Source organism: Salvelinus fontinalis, chromosome 11 (assembly GCF_029448725.1).
Source record: "Salvelinus fontinalis isolate EN_2023a chromosome 11, ASM2944872v1, whole genome shotgun sequence".
Classification (NCBI taxonomy): Eukaryota; Metazoa; Chordata; class Actinopteri; order Salmoniformes; family Salmonidae; genus Salvelinus; species Salvelinus fontinalis.
Genome location: NC_074675.1, coordinates 31,789,712 through 31,809,711, shown reverse-complemented (window position 1 = coordinate 31,809,711; position 20,000 = coordinate 31,789,712). Strand labels below are relative to the sequence as shown.

The window sequence follows — 20,000 nt, the reverse complement described above, 5'->3', positions numbered from 1 at the left end:
AATCAAGGATTTACAACTTTCAGATGAGACTGAATAAACTGACGATTAATGTGACTGCTATGGATGTAAAATATTACTAAATCTTTAAGAGTTTATTCGGAAGATAACAGCTCTATAAATATTCTTTCGTGGTGTCCCTCTCTAGTTAATTAATATTTACATGATTAGTTCAATCAGGTAATATTAATTACGGATAAATTATTTTATAGAATAGCATGTCATAGCAATTAATCTGGCATAGTCAAAGACACGACAACTGTATGATGTATGTATGTACATGTCACAGGAGGTTAGTAGCACCTTAATTGGGGAGAACGGGCTCGTGGTAATGACTGGAGCGGATTCAGTGGAATGGTATCAAATACATCAAACACAGGGTTTCCAGGTGTTTGATGCCATTCCATTCGCTCCGTTCTGGCCAGTATTATGTGTGTTTACCCCAGTCAGTGTGGACAGTAGTCTCTGTGTGTTTACCTTGGTCAGAGTAGACAGTAGTCTCTGTGTGCTTACCCCGGTCAGTGTGGACAGTAGTCTCTGTGTGTTTACCTCGGTCAGTGTGGACAGTAGTCTCTGTGTGTTGTCCAGTGTTGTCCAGCAGTCAGACAGACAGTGAGACATGTCTCTGAGTCTCTCTCTGACCGGGGGTACCCTGACCTGCACCTCTATCATTCCCCCCCAGTCCAGCTCAGACCAACTCTCCAGATCTCCAAGGACCACCAGGGTCTCAGTGTGCAGCTCCTATGCACACCCGCACACACACACACACACACACACACACACACACACACACACACACACACACACACACACACACACACACACACACACACACACACACACACACACACACACACACACACACACACACACACACACACACACATCAAATATACAGATGAGCAACATATACAGTGTATTATACAGAAACACGTGCACATGCACACACACTCACGTTGGCCGACTCTCTGAAAGTCTTGAACTTCTGCTGTTTGAGGGAGAGTCTGCTGAGAGAGATGGGAGGCTCCCTGTAGTCTTCCAACTGATCCTGGATCTGCTCTATCTCCCTCTCACACTGATAGAGAGAGGTTGAGAGGGATGGCAGAGGAGGGAGGGAGGGATGGGGAGACAAGGGGGTGGGAGGGTGAGTAAAAGTAGAACGGGCGACAAAATAATAGACATTTGAAATACCATTAGTATCAAATTGTAACAGTCTGTTTTCTCTAAACAACCTTTTCAAAGAGATAACTATTTAACTGCCGCTCCAGACTGTACTATTATAACCTGTTGGGGATGGGGGCGCTGTTTAGACTATTTATGCTAATTTGGTAATTTTTGAAACGGCTTCCCACAAAATCCTTGATCGTACAATATGCATATTATTATTATTATTGGATAGAAAACAGTCTATAGTTTCTATAGGAGTTGAAATTTTGTCTCTAAGTGGAACAGAGCCCATTCTACAGCAATTTCCCTGACATGGATTCAGATTTCAGAAATGTTGGCCACTGTTCTGAAGTCAGTTAAAACGGCACTGATATTGCTATGACTATACGGACACTTCTTACGTCTTCCCCTGGATGCCTTTACGTGATGACGATTCCAATGGGGTCGATTGCGCGTTCACAGGCCCCACAAATGAAAAAAACGTGAAGCTAGTCATTCTTTTGGAGCTGCGTCATGCGCCTAGAGGACACCGGCCCGCTCCTGTTCCAAGCATTAGTGAAGGGGGTAATATTACTCGGGTCATGTTTCTACTCGTTATGGGAGTTAAAAACATCATAAGGTAGTTAATTTAAAGCGTTTTATAGCAATTTATATCCGTTTAGTGCGATTTTGGGACATTTATTTTTGCAACGATGTGAATAGTTGGGCACGCTTTTCAGTTCATCCCGAACGCAGTAGGCATTTCCACATGGCAAGAGGACAGCTTTCCACCAAAAGACGATTGCTCTCAAGAAAGGATCCTTTGCCCAAGATACTGATGGAAGAACAGCTCAAGGTAGGACATTTTTATTATGATAAATCGTGTTTCTGTCGAAACATTTTAGTGGCTTAGGACGCCATGTTTTATGACGTAGCTTCGCTAGGCGCAAACTGTATTGAAAAGTAAGGATAAATTAAAAAATGTTATTCCGCAATTGTATTAAGAATTCAATTGTCTATCAATCCCTGTCCACCCTATATTTTTTAGTCACGTTTATGAGTATTTATGTATAAGAGTAGATCACTGTCTAAGTGGCGCAAGGACTTTTTCTTTACCAGCTTGTCTACATTTCACATTGTCTAACCATGATTTTGGTGGCTAAATATAAACATTTGCGATCAAACTCTATATGGAATGTGTAATATGATGTTACAGGAGTGTCATCGGAAGAATTCTGAGAAGGTTAGTGAAAAAATTAATATTTTTTGGCGATGTTTACGTTATCGCTCTCTTTGGCTAGAATCAATGCTCTGGTAACGTTTGCATATGTGGTATGCTAATATAACGATTTATTGTGTTTTCGCTGTAAGACACTTAGAAAATCTGAAATATTGTCTGTATTCACAGGATCTGTGTCTTTCGATTCGTGTATGCTGTGTATTTTTACGAAATGTTTGATGATTAGTAAGTAGGTAAACACGTTGCTCTAAGTAGTTTTTCTATTCCATTTGTGACGGTGGGTGCAATTGTAACTTATGCCATCTACCTGAAATATGCACTTTTTTCTAACAAAACCTATCCCATACCATAAATATGTTATCAGACTGTCATCTAATGAGTTTTTTTGTTGGTTAGGGGCTATAAATATCTTAGTTTAGCCGAATTGGTGATGGCTACTGGTGTTGGTGGACAAATAAAAGATGGTGGATTATGCTAATGTGTTTTTAGGTAATAGATGTACATCTTTACATATTGTGTCTTCCCTGTAAAACATTTTAAAAATCGGACATGTTGACTGGATTCACAAGATCTGTGTCTTTCATTAGCTGTATTGGACTTTAATTTGTGAAAGTTAAATATTTAAAAAAAATATTTTTTTTGAATTTCGCGGCACTGGTTTTTCAGTGGGGGGGGGGGGGGGGTGTGCCGCTAGCGCCACGCTGATCCTAGACAGGATAATGTGAGTGTTCTTTCTGTGCTTCCCTCTCTCTCCCACCTTTTCCAGCTTGTCCACCATGGCAGCCAATCGTCCGAGGGCTTCCAGGTCACTGCCCCTCTGATTGGACACCTGGACGAGGCGGTGGAGGGAATCATCCACGCTGTCATAGAGGTTAGAGGTCGCAGCCAGAGCAGCTCTGAAGGCGCAAAGAGTTCAAAGGTCATATAGAATATGATGATATAGGGGTGAATCCTAACTTCCACTTCAGTCGAATATTCATTTAGTCTCCCATTGACGCCAGTGCATGACTAAGTGAAAATGTGTAAGTTAGGATTTGCCCAAAACAATAGATACCCATAGACTTCCAGTCATTGTGCTAACACTTGTTAGCATTGGCTTGCAAATATACCTCTAACTTAATTCATACTGGACACAGAGACCTAAAACTGGCATCCACGAGTTAATCTGACTCTGGGGAAGTAGATACAGGGCATTATTGCTAAAATCCTGAAGTGTCCCTTTCATAAAGGAGATAGCAGATTGAGAAGTATTACAATAGGAAACACTTTCAAAAACATTTCTCACACGTTAGATCTGTGACAGGATAATCTATTTGAACTGCATTATCATTTGGACACACTGATGGAACAGGGTCTATGGTGGTACCTGCAGTCTGGGGACCGCTTTGCCAGTCCTGATGTGCCATTGGCCAGCCCTGCCAGCCAGGCCCCACCCCTCCGCTGCAGCTCAGTCAGCCGTTGGTCGACTAGGATGCTCGTCATCAGCTGTCTGTGTTTTTCCACACTTAGAGGAACAGTCTGGAAAAGAGTAAAAAAAACACTGAGGTTAACCTTGTGTTTTGTTGTATAGCCAGATGGTTCACACACAGAAAGTATGTTATACTTACTCAAAAGTTCTTCCATTTCTTTCTAAAGTTCCTCAAGTTTACTCAAAAGTTCAATTCAGTTCCTCAATTATTACCTCTAGTGTTTCACTCCATAACACCTCACTGACTTGTGTTGGTACCATGTTAAACAACATAGATGTGGTGATACAGTAATACATGTATCCTACCTTGATACAGTCTGGTAGTGGTGCTGTGTCCATAGACTGCAGTGCATCCTCCAACAGAGAGAGTGCGCTCTCACAACACTCAGTTAGACTCTCCACACTCTAACAGCAGAAACGGGACAGGAGTAACGTAGTATAGTTTAGTCTACAGTTTAAACGGCACCCTATTCCCTACATAGTGCACTACTATGGATCAGAGCACTACTTTTGACAAGGACCCATAGAGTTCTGGTCAATAGTAGTGCACTACATAGGGAATATGGTGCCATTTGGGACACAGATATATTAGCTCATATTGCACATGCCATAGAAGGGCTTGATGGTGAAAACGTCACCATTGATACTGCTGATTTCATAACTTTAAAGCTGCAATATGTAACTTTTTGAGCGACCCGACAAAACCACATAGAAATGTGAGTTATAGATCTGTCATTCTCATTGAAAGCAGGTCTAAGAAGCGGTAGATCTGTTCTATGTGTGCTATTTTAATGCTTCCCGTTTTATGCGTCTTTTACTTTCGGTTCTGTACACCAGCTTCAAACAACTGCAATTACAATATTTTGGGTTATTGAAAATATATTTCACAGCGGTTTAGATGGTACAATGATTCCCTACACTATACATGGATTGTTTTGTCACGTATGTCACGTTCCTGACCTATTTATGTTAGTTTTTGTGTGTTAGTTGGTCAGGACGTGAGGTTGGGTGGGCATTCTATGTTATCTGTTTCTATGTTGGTTTTGGTTTGCCTGGTATGGCTCTTGATTAGAGGCAGGTGGTTTGCGTTTGCCTCTGATTAAGAGTCATATTTAGGTAGGGCATTCTCACTGTTTGTTTGTGGGTGGTTGTCTCCTGTGATGTCTTCGTGTCTGTGTCAATGTTTGCACCATACGGGACTGTTTACGGTTTGTTCATTTCATGTAGTCTGTTCCTGTTCATTTCGTTCTTCACGTTGTATGTAAGTTCGTCGTTCAGGTCTGTCTACTTTCGTTTTGTTATTTTGTATCATTTTCAAGTATAGTTCGTTTTGTCTTGTTAAATAAATTCATCATGTCATTTCAACGCGCTGCACCTTGGTTCAATCCCTGCTCCTCCTCTTCTGATGAAGAGGAGGAGGATTATCGTAACAACGTAAACTGAAATAGGCGAACTATTCGAATTTTAGCAACCAGGAAATGGTGGAGCGATTTCTGCATATTACACCTTTAATATCCACAGAACAGAAATCGTAAACATTTAAAGAAATTACATTGTTTGTGAGTTAACTTTTTCATTCAAATCAAATGCCATGGTGTGTGTGCGCTCGTGCGTCTAGCACTCAGAATGTCAAGTTTAGCACAGAATGCCAAGACTTATATTCATAAAGTGCAGCCTATTCAATTTGAAATATGTGTGAATAGACAAATCAGTCCAGTCTCATTTTCAAAATGCCAATAGCGGCGTATTGATTTAGCTGCATGTGGAATCTGAATTGATTTGAGAAAGAATAGGCTGCACTTTATGACTATAAGTCTTGACATTCAAAGCGCTAAATTTGACATTCTGAGTGCTAGACATGCTGGGAACAGACTTTTCTCTCTCTCTTTCCCTGCCTTCCCTCTCTCCTCTCCCCTCTTCCCCTCTCTCTCCCTCCCTCCCTCCATCCATCCCTTCCCCTCCCTCCCCATCTCATCCTCTCTCTCTCACTCCCCCCTCTCACCAGTCTGAAGGCCAGCCAATCAGAGCAGCAGTGTTTGTAGTCTCATTCCATCTCTCTCTCCTTCCTCTACCTTAACTCCATTCCTTCCTCCCTCCCTCCCGCCATCTCTCACCAGTCTGAAGGCCAACCAGTCAGAGTGGCAGTGTTTGTAGTCTCCGTCCATCTCCAGGGGCAGCTGCTGCCTGTCTATATACTGCTGAAGGACCCCTGTCCCTCGCACCGTGTGCACCTACACAGGACACAGAGAAAAGAACATCAGATTCTGGGAAGAAAGTGATAAAGGGGTCAGAATCTAGAAGGCTGTTCACACTACTGAGTCAAACTGAGCCAAGCCAAATCAAGCTGTACTGAGCTGGTCTGGTTACGCATTGACCATAGTTGCTGGAACTGTGATGAAAAGAAAATATTTGAGCCAGTCAAGTTTGGGTCGGCAGTGGTTTGAAAAAGGTACAATTCAATAAATATTAGTACTTCATTTTTTTTTTGTGCTTTTTTTTAATGCGTGGTCATTTTTGTTGTTGTTGGGGGGGTTACAGCTACAATATTCACATCAATTTACACAGTTTACTCCATATGTACCTGTAGGCTGCCACTCAAGAAAAGAAAAAAAGAAATACATGCAGAGAAATGATTCCATTGATCACACAAGATTTTGTCATTCTAAAATTGGTATGTAAAGAAAAGAGAAACAAAAAGAGATGGGCCTCCACCTCCAACTCCCCATCCCATTCCCCCGCTGCCCAACATGTCTCCGTCCAACCCCCCGCATCTACCCCTTCCCACCCCGCCTAGCAACACAGTATGGTTTAGTCCCCACCCCCCCATACCTCTATCTACCCATCTGCCCCCCACCTCCTCCACCACTTACCCCCTCGAGACATAGAACTCCCCAAGGAGCTTTGGTCTCTGATAAAGCATGTAAGATATGTAATAGACGACGGAGGTTATCTGAGAATAATCTTTTTTTAACAAACTCCGCTTTGGTCCAGATGTACCAATTTGGGTATGTACGTTTCGAGACGGGACGACATTATTTTCTAAAACAGTTTAATATCTGTGTTTATCAAAGATGGAGGAGAGTGGTCGTGAGAGCACTGGGTGACTTCCTTACCTTTTTGTAGGAAAATGTGAAACTAGTGCCGTATTTACAAATGAACCTTTGTGAACAGCTTTGTTAATCATTTCAAGTAACAGTGGATCTAATTGGTTACAAAAATTGTGATAGATCTCAGGAGTTATATCTTTAAAAAAGGACTCAAACTGGCTTGTGTGGGTCGATTACCAAGGAAGTAATGGTTGAGTCTAGCTCCATGGATGGCAAACTCTCCTCTCTGTCTTATCAATATATTTAGTTACATTTTAACTTGGAAGAGAGTAGTTGCTACCCTGTTATGAAAAAAGTGTTTGTTGAGAACGCTCTAACGTTGATAACAGCTTTTCCAATTCTGATTTATTCTTTAAATGTGACTTATTCTGCCTAGATGCAAATGCATTTGCATTTTTATTTTTTTATTTTTTTATTTTTATCCCATTTTCTCCCCAATTTTCGTGGTATCCAATCGCTAGTAATTACTACCTTGTCTCTTCGCTACAACTCCCGTACGGGCTCGGGAGAGACGAAGGTCGAAAGCCATGCGTCCTCCGAAGCACAACCCAACCAGCCGTACTGCTTCTTAACACAGCGCGCCTCCAACCCGGAAGCCAGCCGCACCAATGTGTCGGAGGAAACACCGTGTACCTGGCCCCCTTGGCTGGCGCGCACTGCGCCCGGCCCGCCACAGGAGTCGCTGGAGCGCGATGAGACAAGGATATCCCTACCGGCCAAACCCTCCCTACCCCGGACGACGCTATGCCAATTGTGCGTCGCCCCACGGACCTCCCGGTCGCGGCCGGCTGCGACAGAGCCTGGGCGCGAACCCAGAGACTCTGGTGGCGCAGTTAGCACTGCGATGCAGTGCCCTAGACCACTGCGCCACCCGGAGGCCCGCATTTGCATTGTTTTTAATAAAACCTTTAATGGCATCCCATAGAATATGAGGATCATCGACGGAATTTTTGTTAATCATTATAAATTAATTCAATTCCATTTCAAATTGTTCACAGAAAGTAGGATTTTGTAGTAAGCAAACATTAAAGCGCCATCTTGTGTCTCTTTTAGGAGATTCTGAAATGTGTATCTGGCAGTAATAAGCATGATGATCAGGCTCATATGTCGTTTTTCTATTTTCTTGATTAAAACCTCTACGGGATCGGTGTCCCTCCACCGGGACGGTTGCGCTAACATGTGCAATGTGATTAGAAACAAGAAAGTTTCCCAGGACATAGACATGTCTTACATGGGCAGAAAGCTTAAATTCTTGTTAATCTAACTGCACTGTCCAATTTACAGTAGCTATTACACAGAAAAAATACCATGTTAATGTTTGAGGAGAGTCCACAACAACAACAAAAAATTATTACGGCAAATGGTTTGATACATTCACTGCTGAAGGTAAATAATGTTAAAGCTAATTTTCCATCATGTATGACCTTCCTGGGAGTGTGTAAACATACAAAAATGATATGGTAATAAAAAATGTATGTTCTCTATAGTTATGTACTTGAAAATGTATCAATTGACCAATTCGGCACATTTGGGCAGACTTGATACAAAATTTTGGATGTATTGCAACGCTTCACTGGATCCGTCTGAAACTTTGCACATACACTGCTGCCATCTATTGGCCAAAATCTAAATTGCGCCTAAACTGCAATATTATTTTATGGCCTTTCTCCTTTCTCTTTCAAAGATGATGGAACAAAAAATAAATTAAAAAACAAGTTTTTTTGTTTGTATTATCTTTTACCAGATCTGATGTGTTATATTCGCCTACATTAATTTCACATTTCAACAAACTTCAACGTGTTTCCTTTCAAATGGTATCAATAATATGCATATACTTGCTTCAGGTCCTGAGCTACAGGCAGCTAGATTTGGGTATGTCATTTTCGGTGAAAATTGAAAATAAAGGTCTGATAGAGGAGTAAATAATAGTACAAAATCGATTTGGAAGAATGTTTTGTGCCTGTTTGAATAGAAAGTGTACTCTTTTGCTTTAGGGTTGAGAGCTAGCCAGGCATCAATGAGGTTGTAATCAGAGTGTCACGTTCGTTGTATGAATCGGACCAAGGTGCAGCGTGGTATGCGTACATTCTTATTTATTTTAACGAATGAACACTGAACAAACTAACAAAATAACAAAACGAACCCTGAAGCTATATGGGTAGTGCAGACAGGCAACTAAACATAGAACAAGAACCCACGAACACCAAAGGGAAAATGGCTACCTAAATATGATCCCCAATCAGAGACAACGATAAACAGCTGCCTCTGATTGGGAACCATATCAGGCCACCATAGACATACAAATCACCTAGACCTACAAAAACCCTAGACATACAAAAAAACTAGACAATACAAAAACTAACATACCCACCCTAGTCACACCCTGACCTAACCAAAATATAAAGAAAACAGAGATATCTCAGGTCAGGGCGTGACACAGAGAGTATACTGTATGTTGTACTGCCTGTGGATTGTAGTTGGTCTTATTAGATTTATCCCGCATGTCCAGAATGGCATTCATGTCTGACCCAATAACAAGTTGAAATTCAGTTAATTCGATCAATATGCTGTTCAGAGAATCAGAAAACGTAGGATCATATGATTCTGGAGCATACAGATTAAGAAAGGCAATTTTCTTTCCATTATGGATACAGTTAAGGAAAGTGATTCTGTCTTCTTGGTCTTTGCCTTTACTAAGGATGATGATTTTGAGTTTGTTATGGTATCATTATGATTACACCCTTAGTTTTTTGGGGGCTGACGAAATAGCTTCCAGTTTGTGACAAAATGTGACTCGTTTCAGGAAACTAGACATATGTCGCACATCACTACTTCACAGGAGAGGCATTTGAACATAAACATCAACAGAAATTTGTTCAGGAATATGTAAACTTTCATGTGCCTTAATATCAAACTTGTATTCCATCCATAAATACGAATAAAATTGTTAAATTACGAGCCTATTTTTTTTTTATTGGCCTGAAATTGGCAGGCGCTATCGACAGATCATTTGGAAAAAGTGATGGGCTACTTTCTGCACATTCCACGGTCAGTGTGACCCGGAGTGACTTGACACAACGCTGGCCAAACAAGATGTAGCAACAAACAAAACAGAGTTCAATGGTTCCAGTCTGCTGTGAAGTGTTCATCCATGTATATGGGTAAGAGTTTAGCTACATTTTCAGATAAGTTTCTAATTTTGTCAAAAATGTGTTTTTCTCGCAAGTTAAAGCGTACTGTTAATTAGCTAGCAAACATTAGCTTGCTGGCTCGCTAGCTAACGTTACGTGCATGATCTGTGTAGTAATATTATTTGAATCAGAAACCCATTTGCATTGCTAGTTAGAGCCTAATGTTAGCAAGCTACTGTAACATTGAACCTAGTTTGTAAGCTTTAGCTACCTGCAGATTCATACTACAGCTATGATAATGTTTGTATTGGTAAAAGTATGAGTTGGGATTATACCGGTTCATTGTTTAGCGAGCTAGCTACCTAGCTAGCTACACGTTGAAACAAAAAGACTCCACTTCGGCTGGATTATTACACGACCCATCACATTAGCCAGGTGTGTCTGGGGGTGATTACGGAAATCGATTGTATTTCATGAACATGTGTACATGTCTAGACAATAGTTTCCCTTCCACTCAGCTAGATGTGTGTGTGTGTGTGTGGGGGGGGGGGGGGGTTATAGCATTTCCTTCACATGACCCATGACCCATCAATTTAGACAAGTGTGTCGGGTAAGGATCATCTAATAGTTATAAAATATTTTTATCTGGACACTTTCTGTTTTTGAAAATACTACTATGCAAGTAACCATTTCAGTGTACCGTTTACACCTTCTGTATCCTGTGCATGTGTCAAATAAACTTAGCCCCACCCATCTCTTTAAGGATTAAGGCTTAAGATGGTGTGAACAACGCTGAATGGGTGTAGACAAAGACAAGCTCTCCAGTAGGTATGCCAAATCATTCAAGGGCCATTTTCTCAGAAGTGGGGTTGCAATTTGATCAACTTTCAAAGCAGAATTACTTTCCAATTGTTCCGCAACTGCAGTCTCTACTTTTATCCAATGTAAAAAAAAAAAAACACAATTTCAAATGTTGCTACATAAGACCCGAATCGAGGCGGTCCATCACAAAGGTTCCCTATTCTATGTGTGTACTTCTGGTGCAGGTGTGTTTCTTGGAGCATTGCTACTGTATGTCAATACGGTTTCTAGCTAGAATATCAAGACAGCTGAAACACTTGATAGACATATTAAGGCCTTTCGAATTCCACGAGAGGATAGCTGGAGTTGCCATTGTTTTTCGAAAATGTAATTGTTATCTTTCGTGTTGATAAGCCCATGGATGTTAAATAGTTTTATAGTCCACAGCAACAATTGTCACTGAAGGGACGAGTAAGGAGGATGAAGGATAGTCCATTTTATAAAAACACATGACATCATTTTCTATTAAAGTGACACGGGTCAAATGGTGTGATAATCAAATCAAATCAAAGTGTATTGGTCACTTCAACTTATTTAGCCAATGTTATTGTGGGTGTAGCGGATTGCTCGTGTTGATGAGACATGAGAGAAGTGTGTGTGTGTGTGTGTGTGTGTGTGTGAGAGTGTGTAGTCACCTCTACTCCCTCTAGACTGTGTGTAGATGGCTCCTGGTGCTGCTCCTCCACCAGAATGAGGACAGAGCCAAGACCTCCCGGGACCACAGCCTGGAACGCACGCACGCACACACACACACAGACGTACAAACACACATTAGAGACGCCCTCTCAACACAAACACGTGTCTACATAGAAACACATACAGTACATGTATAAACACTCTTAGCACTTCAACGTTGAACTCTTTCTCACCTGTAATTGTTTCAGTGCAGCGAGGCAGAGGGCGGAGGGAGGAGATTGTCGACTGTCCACTATTACTGTTAGGCCTCGCTCTTTCGCGGAAGAGCTGATTGAGGGAGAAAGAGATAGAGGGAGGAGGGGGAGAGGTGAAGGCGGAGTAAAATGAAACATCTAACTTCACGTTTCAGTTTCGGTCCAAAACAACTATAAGAACCACTATAATAAAGTGTCGTAGTTTGTTAGAGGAGCTCAAATCAAAATCAGGTCAAATAAAATATTATTTATTATTTTTGTCACATGCTTTGTAAACCACAAGTGTAGACCAACAGTGAGATACTTGCTTATGTGCCTTTCCCAATAATGCATAAAACATTTTTTAAATAGAATAAATAAACTGTGGACAGTTTGCCATGGTGACAGAGTATTACCGGGTGATCCTGTGATAACAGGCCAAGACACGGCCCATCTCGTCCGCACGGCAACCGTCCTCTGGGAGGTGCGTTTCAGTGACAACCACAGCCCGTCCCAGCCTGTCCACCGTACCTACAGACAGAGAGAAGGTGGGAGGAGGGGGTAGAGAGAGAGAGCGAGAGAGAGGATGAAAGTGGATAATGGCAAGAGTGTTGAATGGCGGATAAGTATGAATAAAAGGAAAATCAGGGTAAAGGGATGGAAGGATAGTAAATGAGATGGATATAAAAGATGACCCACCTGTCAACATCAGCTTTCCTGATTGGAGGAGTTCTGTGTCCAATTCCCTTAGGAGAGGAGGGGCTTTAGGTGATAGGCCATTTGATCGGTCAGGAGATGTCTCTGCCGCTACCTCCTCTGTAGAGTGGTTAGATAAGGATGTGCCTGATTGGCTAGTAGTTGTGTCAGGTGAGACTTCTGATCGGACAACCTGGTTTTCTGTTGGTAAAAGCAAGAATAGGCATGAGAATAATGTCTTCTAGCCATATTCTTTTCATCCAATTGACATAAAAACTTCTCAAAAAGAAGCTAAAATCTAACCTGTATTGCTTTCCCCAATCTCAGCTTTTTCTTGCCCTTCATTGACTGGTGTGAGCTCTTTATCCGTCCCCTCAGGCTGCTGTGTTGCCTCTGATAGGTTGGTTGTAGTGATTGGCAGGTTGGTTGTCGGGGAGATGGCGGGACCACGCTGAGGTGTTTTACTTGGTGGTTTGGAACCGGCCTGGTCTCGAGTCTTCTGGTTGCCACGACCACCACTTTTAGCCTTCCCCTTTCCCCCTCTCCCTTTCCTCTTCCTCCTGAGAGAGAAGATACAGTGATGTCATACAGGGATGTAATACTGAGTGTGAGGTTAGTTGTTATGGTTGAATCCTACAGATGTAGGATCTTAATTTGATCACCCTGTTGCTGGAGAACTTTCCTGCAATGTAAAACTTGTAGTGTAATTGGTTCTAGGTTCTAAAAAAATATAATCCTATTAATTACAATCCACATAATAATTCACATTAATTTAGTAGTGTACAAATTATTATGATATTATAATTATAAATAATTTGTACACTACTAAATGACAGCAAGAAGCCCAAACAGATATAGTTTTTGATAAAAACATCATCATTTTAAACCTTGATTATATTGGGATACGATCACATACGTTTCTCTATTTATGTGTGGGAATACATGAGAACATATTTCCTAAATTAAAATCACTTGAAGCTGATTTCCTAGTGATTTTACAGTATTTTATGTCCAACAATGAAAATCACCTGCATTAGACCGTAAGTGTACTATATCCGTATGTGAAGGAATTGTACCTGCATACAAAACAATATTACATTCAGTGCTTAATTTGAGCCAGATCCTGCCAGAACAGGAACCGGCACCTCTCAATTTTTCACTGTTTCATTCCGGAACCCATTGGCCAGGATGCGGTACCTCTCGTGGTATGAAAAATTATTTTCTCTGTTTGCAATGTAAAAATTGTAATAAAATAAATCAGAGTTAATTCAAGTTGCCTTCTCTGTAATTCTCCTGCTTACTAAAAAACATGTATTTCCTTACAGAATCATAGCCGCAGGAAAGATGTTGGAGGTTTTGCAGCACCCCTGATACATTTAAATAAATAAAAATACACCAGGAGTGTCACGTTCTGACCTTTGTTTCCTTTGTTTTGTCTTTATTTAGTATGGTCAGGGTGTGAGTTGGGGTGGGCAGTCTATGTTTGTATTTCTATGTGTTCCTATTTCTGTGTTTGGCCTGATATGGTTCTCAATCAGAGGCAGGTGTTTTGTGTTGTCTCTGATTGGGAATCCATATTTAGGTAGCCTGTTTAGTGTTGGGTTTTGGTGGGTGGTTGTCTTCAGTCTTTGTGTGTCTGCACCAGATGGAACTGTTTCGGTTTTCACGTTTTATTGTTTTGTATTTTGGAAGTGTTCAGTTTATTGTCTTTTATTAAACATGATGAACACTAATCACGCTGCGCTTTGGTCCTCTCCTTCTTCCACAGAAGAAAACCGTTACAAGGAGTAGGCCTATAATTTAGCCACAGAGGATCAATAGCATATATTTTTTTTATTGCCTATCATTTTTAGATAAAACTATGCTAAATATATTCACGTCACCAAATAAATAATTAAAACACACTGTTTTGCAATGAAGGTCTACAGTAGCCTCAACAGCACTCTCTGGGGTAGCACCATGGTGTAGCCAGAGCACAGCTAGATTCCGTTCTCCTCTGGGTACATTGACTTCAATACAAAACCTGGGAGGCTCATTGTTCTCGTCCCCTTACATAGACTTACACAGTAATTATGACAACTTCCTGGGGATGTCCTCAAACCTATCAGAGCTCTTGCAGCATTAACTGACATGTTGTCCACAAAATCAAAGGATAAAATAATAAATCTAGTACTGAAAGCATTAGCTACAGCTAGATATCACTGCATCGGATAACAAGTGGTGAGTAGTTGACTTAAAGAGAGAGAAAGACAAAAGTTTAACAGTTTTGAACAAATTATTTTCTTCAAAAATGAAGGAGAAGCAAGAGAGAGAGAGAAAATGCAGCTAGCTAGTTTAGCCTACTCAAACACCCGACACAAACAGAGAATGATGCTATGTTAGCTAGCTGCCTATGGCCAACCAACATTGGAACTCTTCCAAGTCAAGGTAAGTTTTTGGTTTTATTAATTTATTGCCACCGGGGCTCACCGGTGTTACTGCTTGCTGTGCATTGTACTGCATGATTTTAGTGGGGACTAACGGGTTAGCTCTAGGAGCTATGTCGACTATGACGTTAGCTAATATGGTGACAACAAAGTACAGTTGAAGTCGGAAGTTTACATACACTGAGGTTGGAGTCATTAAAACTCGTTTTTCAACCACTCCACAAATTTCTTGTTAACAAACTATAGTTTTGGCATGTCGGTTAGGACATCTACTTTGTGCATGACACAAATCATTTTTCCAACAATTGTTTACAGACAAATTATTTCACTTATAATTTACTGTATCACAATTCCAGTGGGTCAGAAGTTTACATACACTAAGTTGACTGTGCCGTTAAACAACTTGGAAAATTCCAGAAAATTATGTCATGGCTTTAGAAGCTTCTAATAGGCTAATTGGCATAATTTGAGTCAATTGGAGGTGTACCTGTGGATGTACTTCAAGACCTACCTTCAAACTCAGTGCCTCTTTGCTTGACATCATGGGAAAATCAAAAGAAATCAGCGAAGACCTCAGGAAAAAAAGTGTAGACCTCCACAAGTCTGGTTCACCCTTGGGAGCAATTTCCAAACGCCTGAAGGTACCACATTCATCTGTACAAACAATAGTACGCAAGTATAAACACCATGGGACCACGCAGCCGTATCCCGCTCAGGAAGCTCAGGAAGGAGCGTTCTGTCTCCTAGAGATGAACGTACTTTGGTGCGAAAAGTGCAATCAATCCCAGAACAACAGTAATGGACCTTGTGAAGATGCTGGAGGAAACAGGTACAAAAGTATCTATATCCACAGTAAAACAAGTCCTATATCGACATTAACCTGAAAGACCGCTCAGCAAGGAAGAAGCCACTGCTCTAAAACCGCCATTAAAAAGCCAGACTACAGTTTGCAACTGCACATGGGGACAAAGATCATACTTTTTGGAGAATTGTCCTCTGGTCTGATGAAAAAAAAATAGAACTTTTTGGCCAGAATGGCCATTGTTATGTTTGGAGGAAAAAGGGGGAGGCTTGCAAGCCGAAGAACACCATCCAAACCGTGAAGCACGGGGGTGGCAGCATCATGTTGTGGGGGTGCTTTGCTGCAGGAGGGACTGGTGCACTTCACAAAATAGATAGCATCATGAGGAACAAAAATGATGTAGATAAATTGAAGCAACATCTCAAGACATCAGTCAGGAAGTTAAAGCTTGGTCGCAAATGGGTCTTCCAAATGGACAATGACCCCAAGCATACTTCCAAAGTTGTGTCAAAATGGCTTAATTAAGGACAACAAAGTCAAGGTATTGGAGTGGCCATCACAAAGCCCTGACCTAAATCCTATAGAAAATGTGTGGGCAGAACTGAAAAAGCATGTGCGAGCAAGGAGGCCTACAAAGCTGACTGTTACACCAGCTCTGTCAGGAGGAATGGGCCAAAATTCACCCAACTTATTGTGGGAAACTTGTGGAAGGCTACCCGAAACGTTTGACCAAAGTTAAACAATTTAAAGGCAATGCTACCAAATACTAATTGATTGTATGTAAACTTCTGACCCACTGGGAATGTGATGAAAGAAATAAAAGCTGAAATAAACAATTCTTTCTACTATTTTTCTGACATTTCACATTCTTAAAATACAGTGGTGATCCTAACTGACCTAAAACAGGGGATTTTTACGAGGATTAAATGTCAGGAATTGTGAAAAACTGAGTTTAAATGTATTTGGCTAAGGTGTATGTAAACTTCCGACTTCAATTGTAGGCTGTGTGTAGCGGATTGGCGGTTATGATACGAAACTTGGAAAAGTTTTTCGCCTGGTCACAGACAGCTGTTGTTTTGTGCACTGAAGTCCACAAGTGAAGGGAAAAGGTGAGAGGAGGAGAGTGCGTAGATGCGAGAAGGAATTATACAACAAGCAAAGTGATCATGATGTTTGTATGTGGCTGCTATGAAAGGGAACTGTGTATTCATTCCGCCGACTCTGTTGAAAAATGTTTCTCAAATGGAAGCAAACTGAATGAAACGGGATAAACATACCTGAATTTGTCCAATAGAAACTCTCGTTTGCAACTGGACTAATGATTACGCCCTAGATCAGCTAGATGCAGGCAAGAGTGTGCAAGACAGTATCTGTCACCTTGATTACTCACATTTTTCTTTCGACCTATGTTGTAAACTTTCATTCTCAAGCTAGGTTGTAGCAACATCATGATGGGCATAGGAAATGTAGTAGGCTAAACTGGGAGAATGGAATATGAATGACAGTCATCCAATATGCTGTAATAGAAATAGGGCCATGCACATAAAAAAATATATATTAAATGGCACTGATGGCCACTGTTCTGTAGGGTACCAAATATGTTATTCATTTCCAAATAGACCTATTGAGCGAACAGCATTGTTTTACAAAGTAAAACACGCAGGTGAGTGAGCTGCGTATCAGTGGGTGAGTCAGTGAAACTGGAAAACCTTATTAGGACTATCATTTCCTCGTCATATTGTACAATATGTTAATCCACACACCTAGGCCTAGACAATTGAATGGTTTGAAGACAAGGTCGTTTTTAAACGATCTCAGATTCTCAGTTTGTCAGTGTCACAGTAGCCTGTCATTTTGATCGTTTGCGAGGTATTAAAAAAGATTCGGATAATGTCGCCAGTCATCTAAAATGGGCCACATTTTCCCACGTGTGCAACTTCTGCAAGCGCCTCTACTGCTCTCTGCCAGCACGCAAAAGCAATGATAATGCATGCGATGCTTTATTATTGCATTATTATAAAGATGATCTTTTTTTCAAGTGTTACGGTATCTCAGAGCACCCCAGGTCACCCCCCCCCTCTCGGCTCACTTTTTGTTCCGACTTCTCCCAATTTACAAACTAAGCATCTTTATAAGAAGTTATGAAGTTACCTGGGTGCCCTGAATCCTCCCGTTTTTACTTCCTTTCCTCTAGGACACACTCCTATCTCCCCCGTCTTTCCTTCATCCCTCTCTTCTGATGTTGTTGCTCCCTTTGGGTCAGCGTCAGTACCGGGCCGAGAGAGAGAACGTTCCGTCTCTCTGTGTTCTGTCGAGTCTGCTGTTTTGTCTGGTACACAAGAGTCACTAGTGGAATGTCTTCCTTTCTGGGTTTCAGATCCATCTGCCAATGGGCTGTCCACATTCTCCCCATTTCCTGGAATATCAATCAATGGCCTCGCCGCATTCTCCCCACTTCCTCGTGTGTCTGTAGTGGGCATAGTGTCTCTGTCTCCACTCAGTGGCTTATCAACATCCTCAAACACAGATTCAGAGCGAGAGCTTTGATCCGATTGGCCCTCTACAACGTGCGCTGCTTTGGGATTTGCTGTCTCGGTCGCTACCAAACTGTTACTTCCTTGGTTGCCCCTGCATGGTTGTGTAACGTTACACCCACTGCCCTCCCTCTCCCTGCCCACCCCGGGCCTCCTCTCCTTGGACGGACCATCAAAATACAGCCCCTGGCTTCCTAGGCCTTCTGGGTCTTTTCCGGGGGCCTGTTTCTCCCCTTCGTCAGAGTTCTGAAGCGAGGAGGGGTACGACTCAGACCGTCTCGCTCGGCCTAGATCGATGACTCTAGGCAGGGGGCGGGGGGGTAACCAGTCCCCCCGGGGGGTCACAGAGTCCCTCTTACCCCCCAGGACGCCCCTACTGCCCCCGGCTGCGTCCAGTCGCCCGTACCCCCAGGCCTTCCCTCTGCGGAGCTTGATAGCCTTGCTCCTCCTACACAGCGGCAGGGTCTTGGTCTTACAGATACCATGCATCTCCAGGTACCTCTGCCTGGGGTCCGCGCCGCCGTCCGGACCCCCCCTGGGCTCCAGGAGTTCCACGTAGTCCCCATCACCATCCATTTGGTGATGCCTCGTCGTCCTCCCTAACCCGTCCTCGCTGCACCGTCGGCGGGGTAGAACGGCCTCTGCATCTACACTGTCTGGAGGTAGGTCATCGTCTTCTTCGTCCCAGGAACAGGAGTCTGGTTCTCCAGAGGAGGAGCCCCCCCAGCCACCCAGGCCGAGGCCCACCACCGGGGTGAGGTCGGTGGTGTGGTCGGAGACGGAGGTTGGGTGGTCAGCCATGGTAGTCAGGTCGTCCGATGGGTTATGGATGAATTTGGGGTAGACCACCTCCTCCCACGGTAGGCGGACCACCCCGTCACACGTACTGACCAGACACGTATCTAACCCTCCACCTCCTGAGAAAGAGAGAGAGGGAGGAATGAGAGGAAGGGAGGCGGGAAGGAGAAATAGGGGAAAGATAGGGGAAAGGAGTGAGAGAAAGGGAGCGACGGAGAGAGGGAGGGGGAAGAGAGGGGGAGAGGGAGGGATGGAGAGAGAGGAAAGGGACAGACAGAGAAATGAATGTCACACAACTCTTTTTGCTTATCTCTCCTCCATCTTGTTTCCTCCCTCCCTTGTTTCCTCCCTCCCTTCCTTCCCTGCATCACTCACCTTCTCTTTTGTAGCCCCTCTCCTTGTTGACACTGTGCAGCCACTCTGTGGTGAACACCAGGGGGTGCTGTGACTCGGGCACCAGGACCTCCTGGACGTTGCGGCCCCCAGGGGCCAAACACTTGAGGGCCAGGCGGGGGCAGCGTGTGGAGAAGGGAACCACCTGCAAGTAGAAGTCGGTACTGCGCAGCAGCCTCCAGTCCAGAGTAGAGAGCTGGACCACAACCTTCTCTCCGAGGCAGAGGGGCCAACCGGAGTGGAGGAACAGACAGCCCAGATACTGAGACTGGGAGAGAGAGAGGGAGAGAGATGGAGAGGGAGAGGGAGAGAGAGAGAGGGGGGGGGGGGACAGAGAGAGAGAGAGAGAGAGAGAGGGAGAATGAGTCAGTAACATATTGATGTATAGTCAGAATATCTGGAATGAGAACTTAAACAGGGCAGACACTGACCAGCAACCAAGACGGAGACGGGAACAGAGCAAAACAGAGTCACAGTCAAACAGGCATGAGAGAGTCAGAGACGAGTCACATCACAGAGATTCTGAGAGAGA

The 20,000-nt window shown here is 42.8% G+C and overlaps 1 protein-coding gene across 1 annotated transcript in view; it reads right to left on the bottom strand.

The window, feature by feature from the left end:
* Positions 1 to 20,000, bottom strand: part of arhgef40 (Rho guanine nucleotide exchange factor (GEF) 40) — a 46,921-nt gene that overhangs the window by 10,247 nt on the left and 16,674 nt on the right. The window contains exons 4-16 of the mRNA XM_055938402.1: positions 19,451 to 19,736; positions 17,895 to 19,194; positions 12,819 to 13,075; positions 12,519 to 12,716; positions 12,236 to 12,350; positions 11,820 to 11,913; positions 11,586 to 11,675; positions 5,966 to 6,082; positions 4,158 to 4,256; positions 3,750 to 3,901; positions 3,141 to 3,279; positions 953 to 1,072; positions 547 to 738 (exon numbers count right to left, since the gene is read on the bottom strand). Of these exons, the coding sequence (XP_055794377.1) occupies positions 547 to 738; positions 953 to 1,072; positions 3,141 to 3,279; positions 3,750 to 3,901; positions 4,158 to 4,256; positions 5,966 to 6,082; positions 11,586 to 11,675; positions 11,820 to 11,913; positions 12,236 to 12,350; positions 12,519 to 12,716; positions 12,819 to 13,075; positions 17,895 to 19,194; positions 19,451 to 19,736 (3,159 nt within the window). The remainder of the gene's footprint in view (positions 1 to 546; positions 739 to 952; positions 1,073 to 3,140; positions 3,280 to 3,749; positions 3,902 to 4,157; positions 4,257 to 5,965; positions 6,083 to 11,585; positions 11,676 to 11,819; positions 11,914 to 12,235; positions 12,351 to 12,518; positions 12,717 to 12,818; positions 13,076 to 17,894; positions 19,195 to 19,450; positions 19,737 to 20,000) is intronic.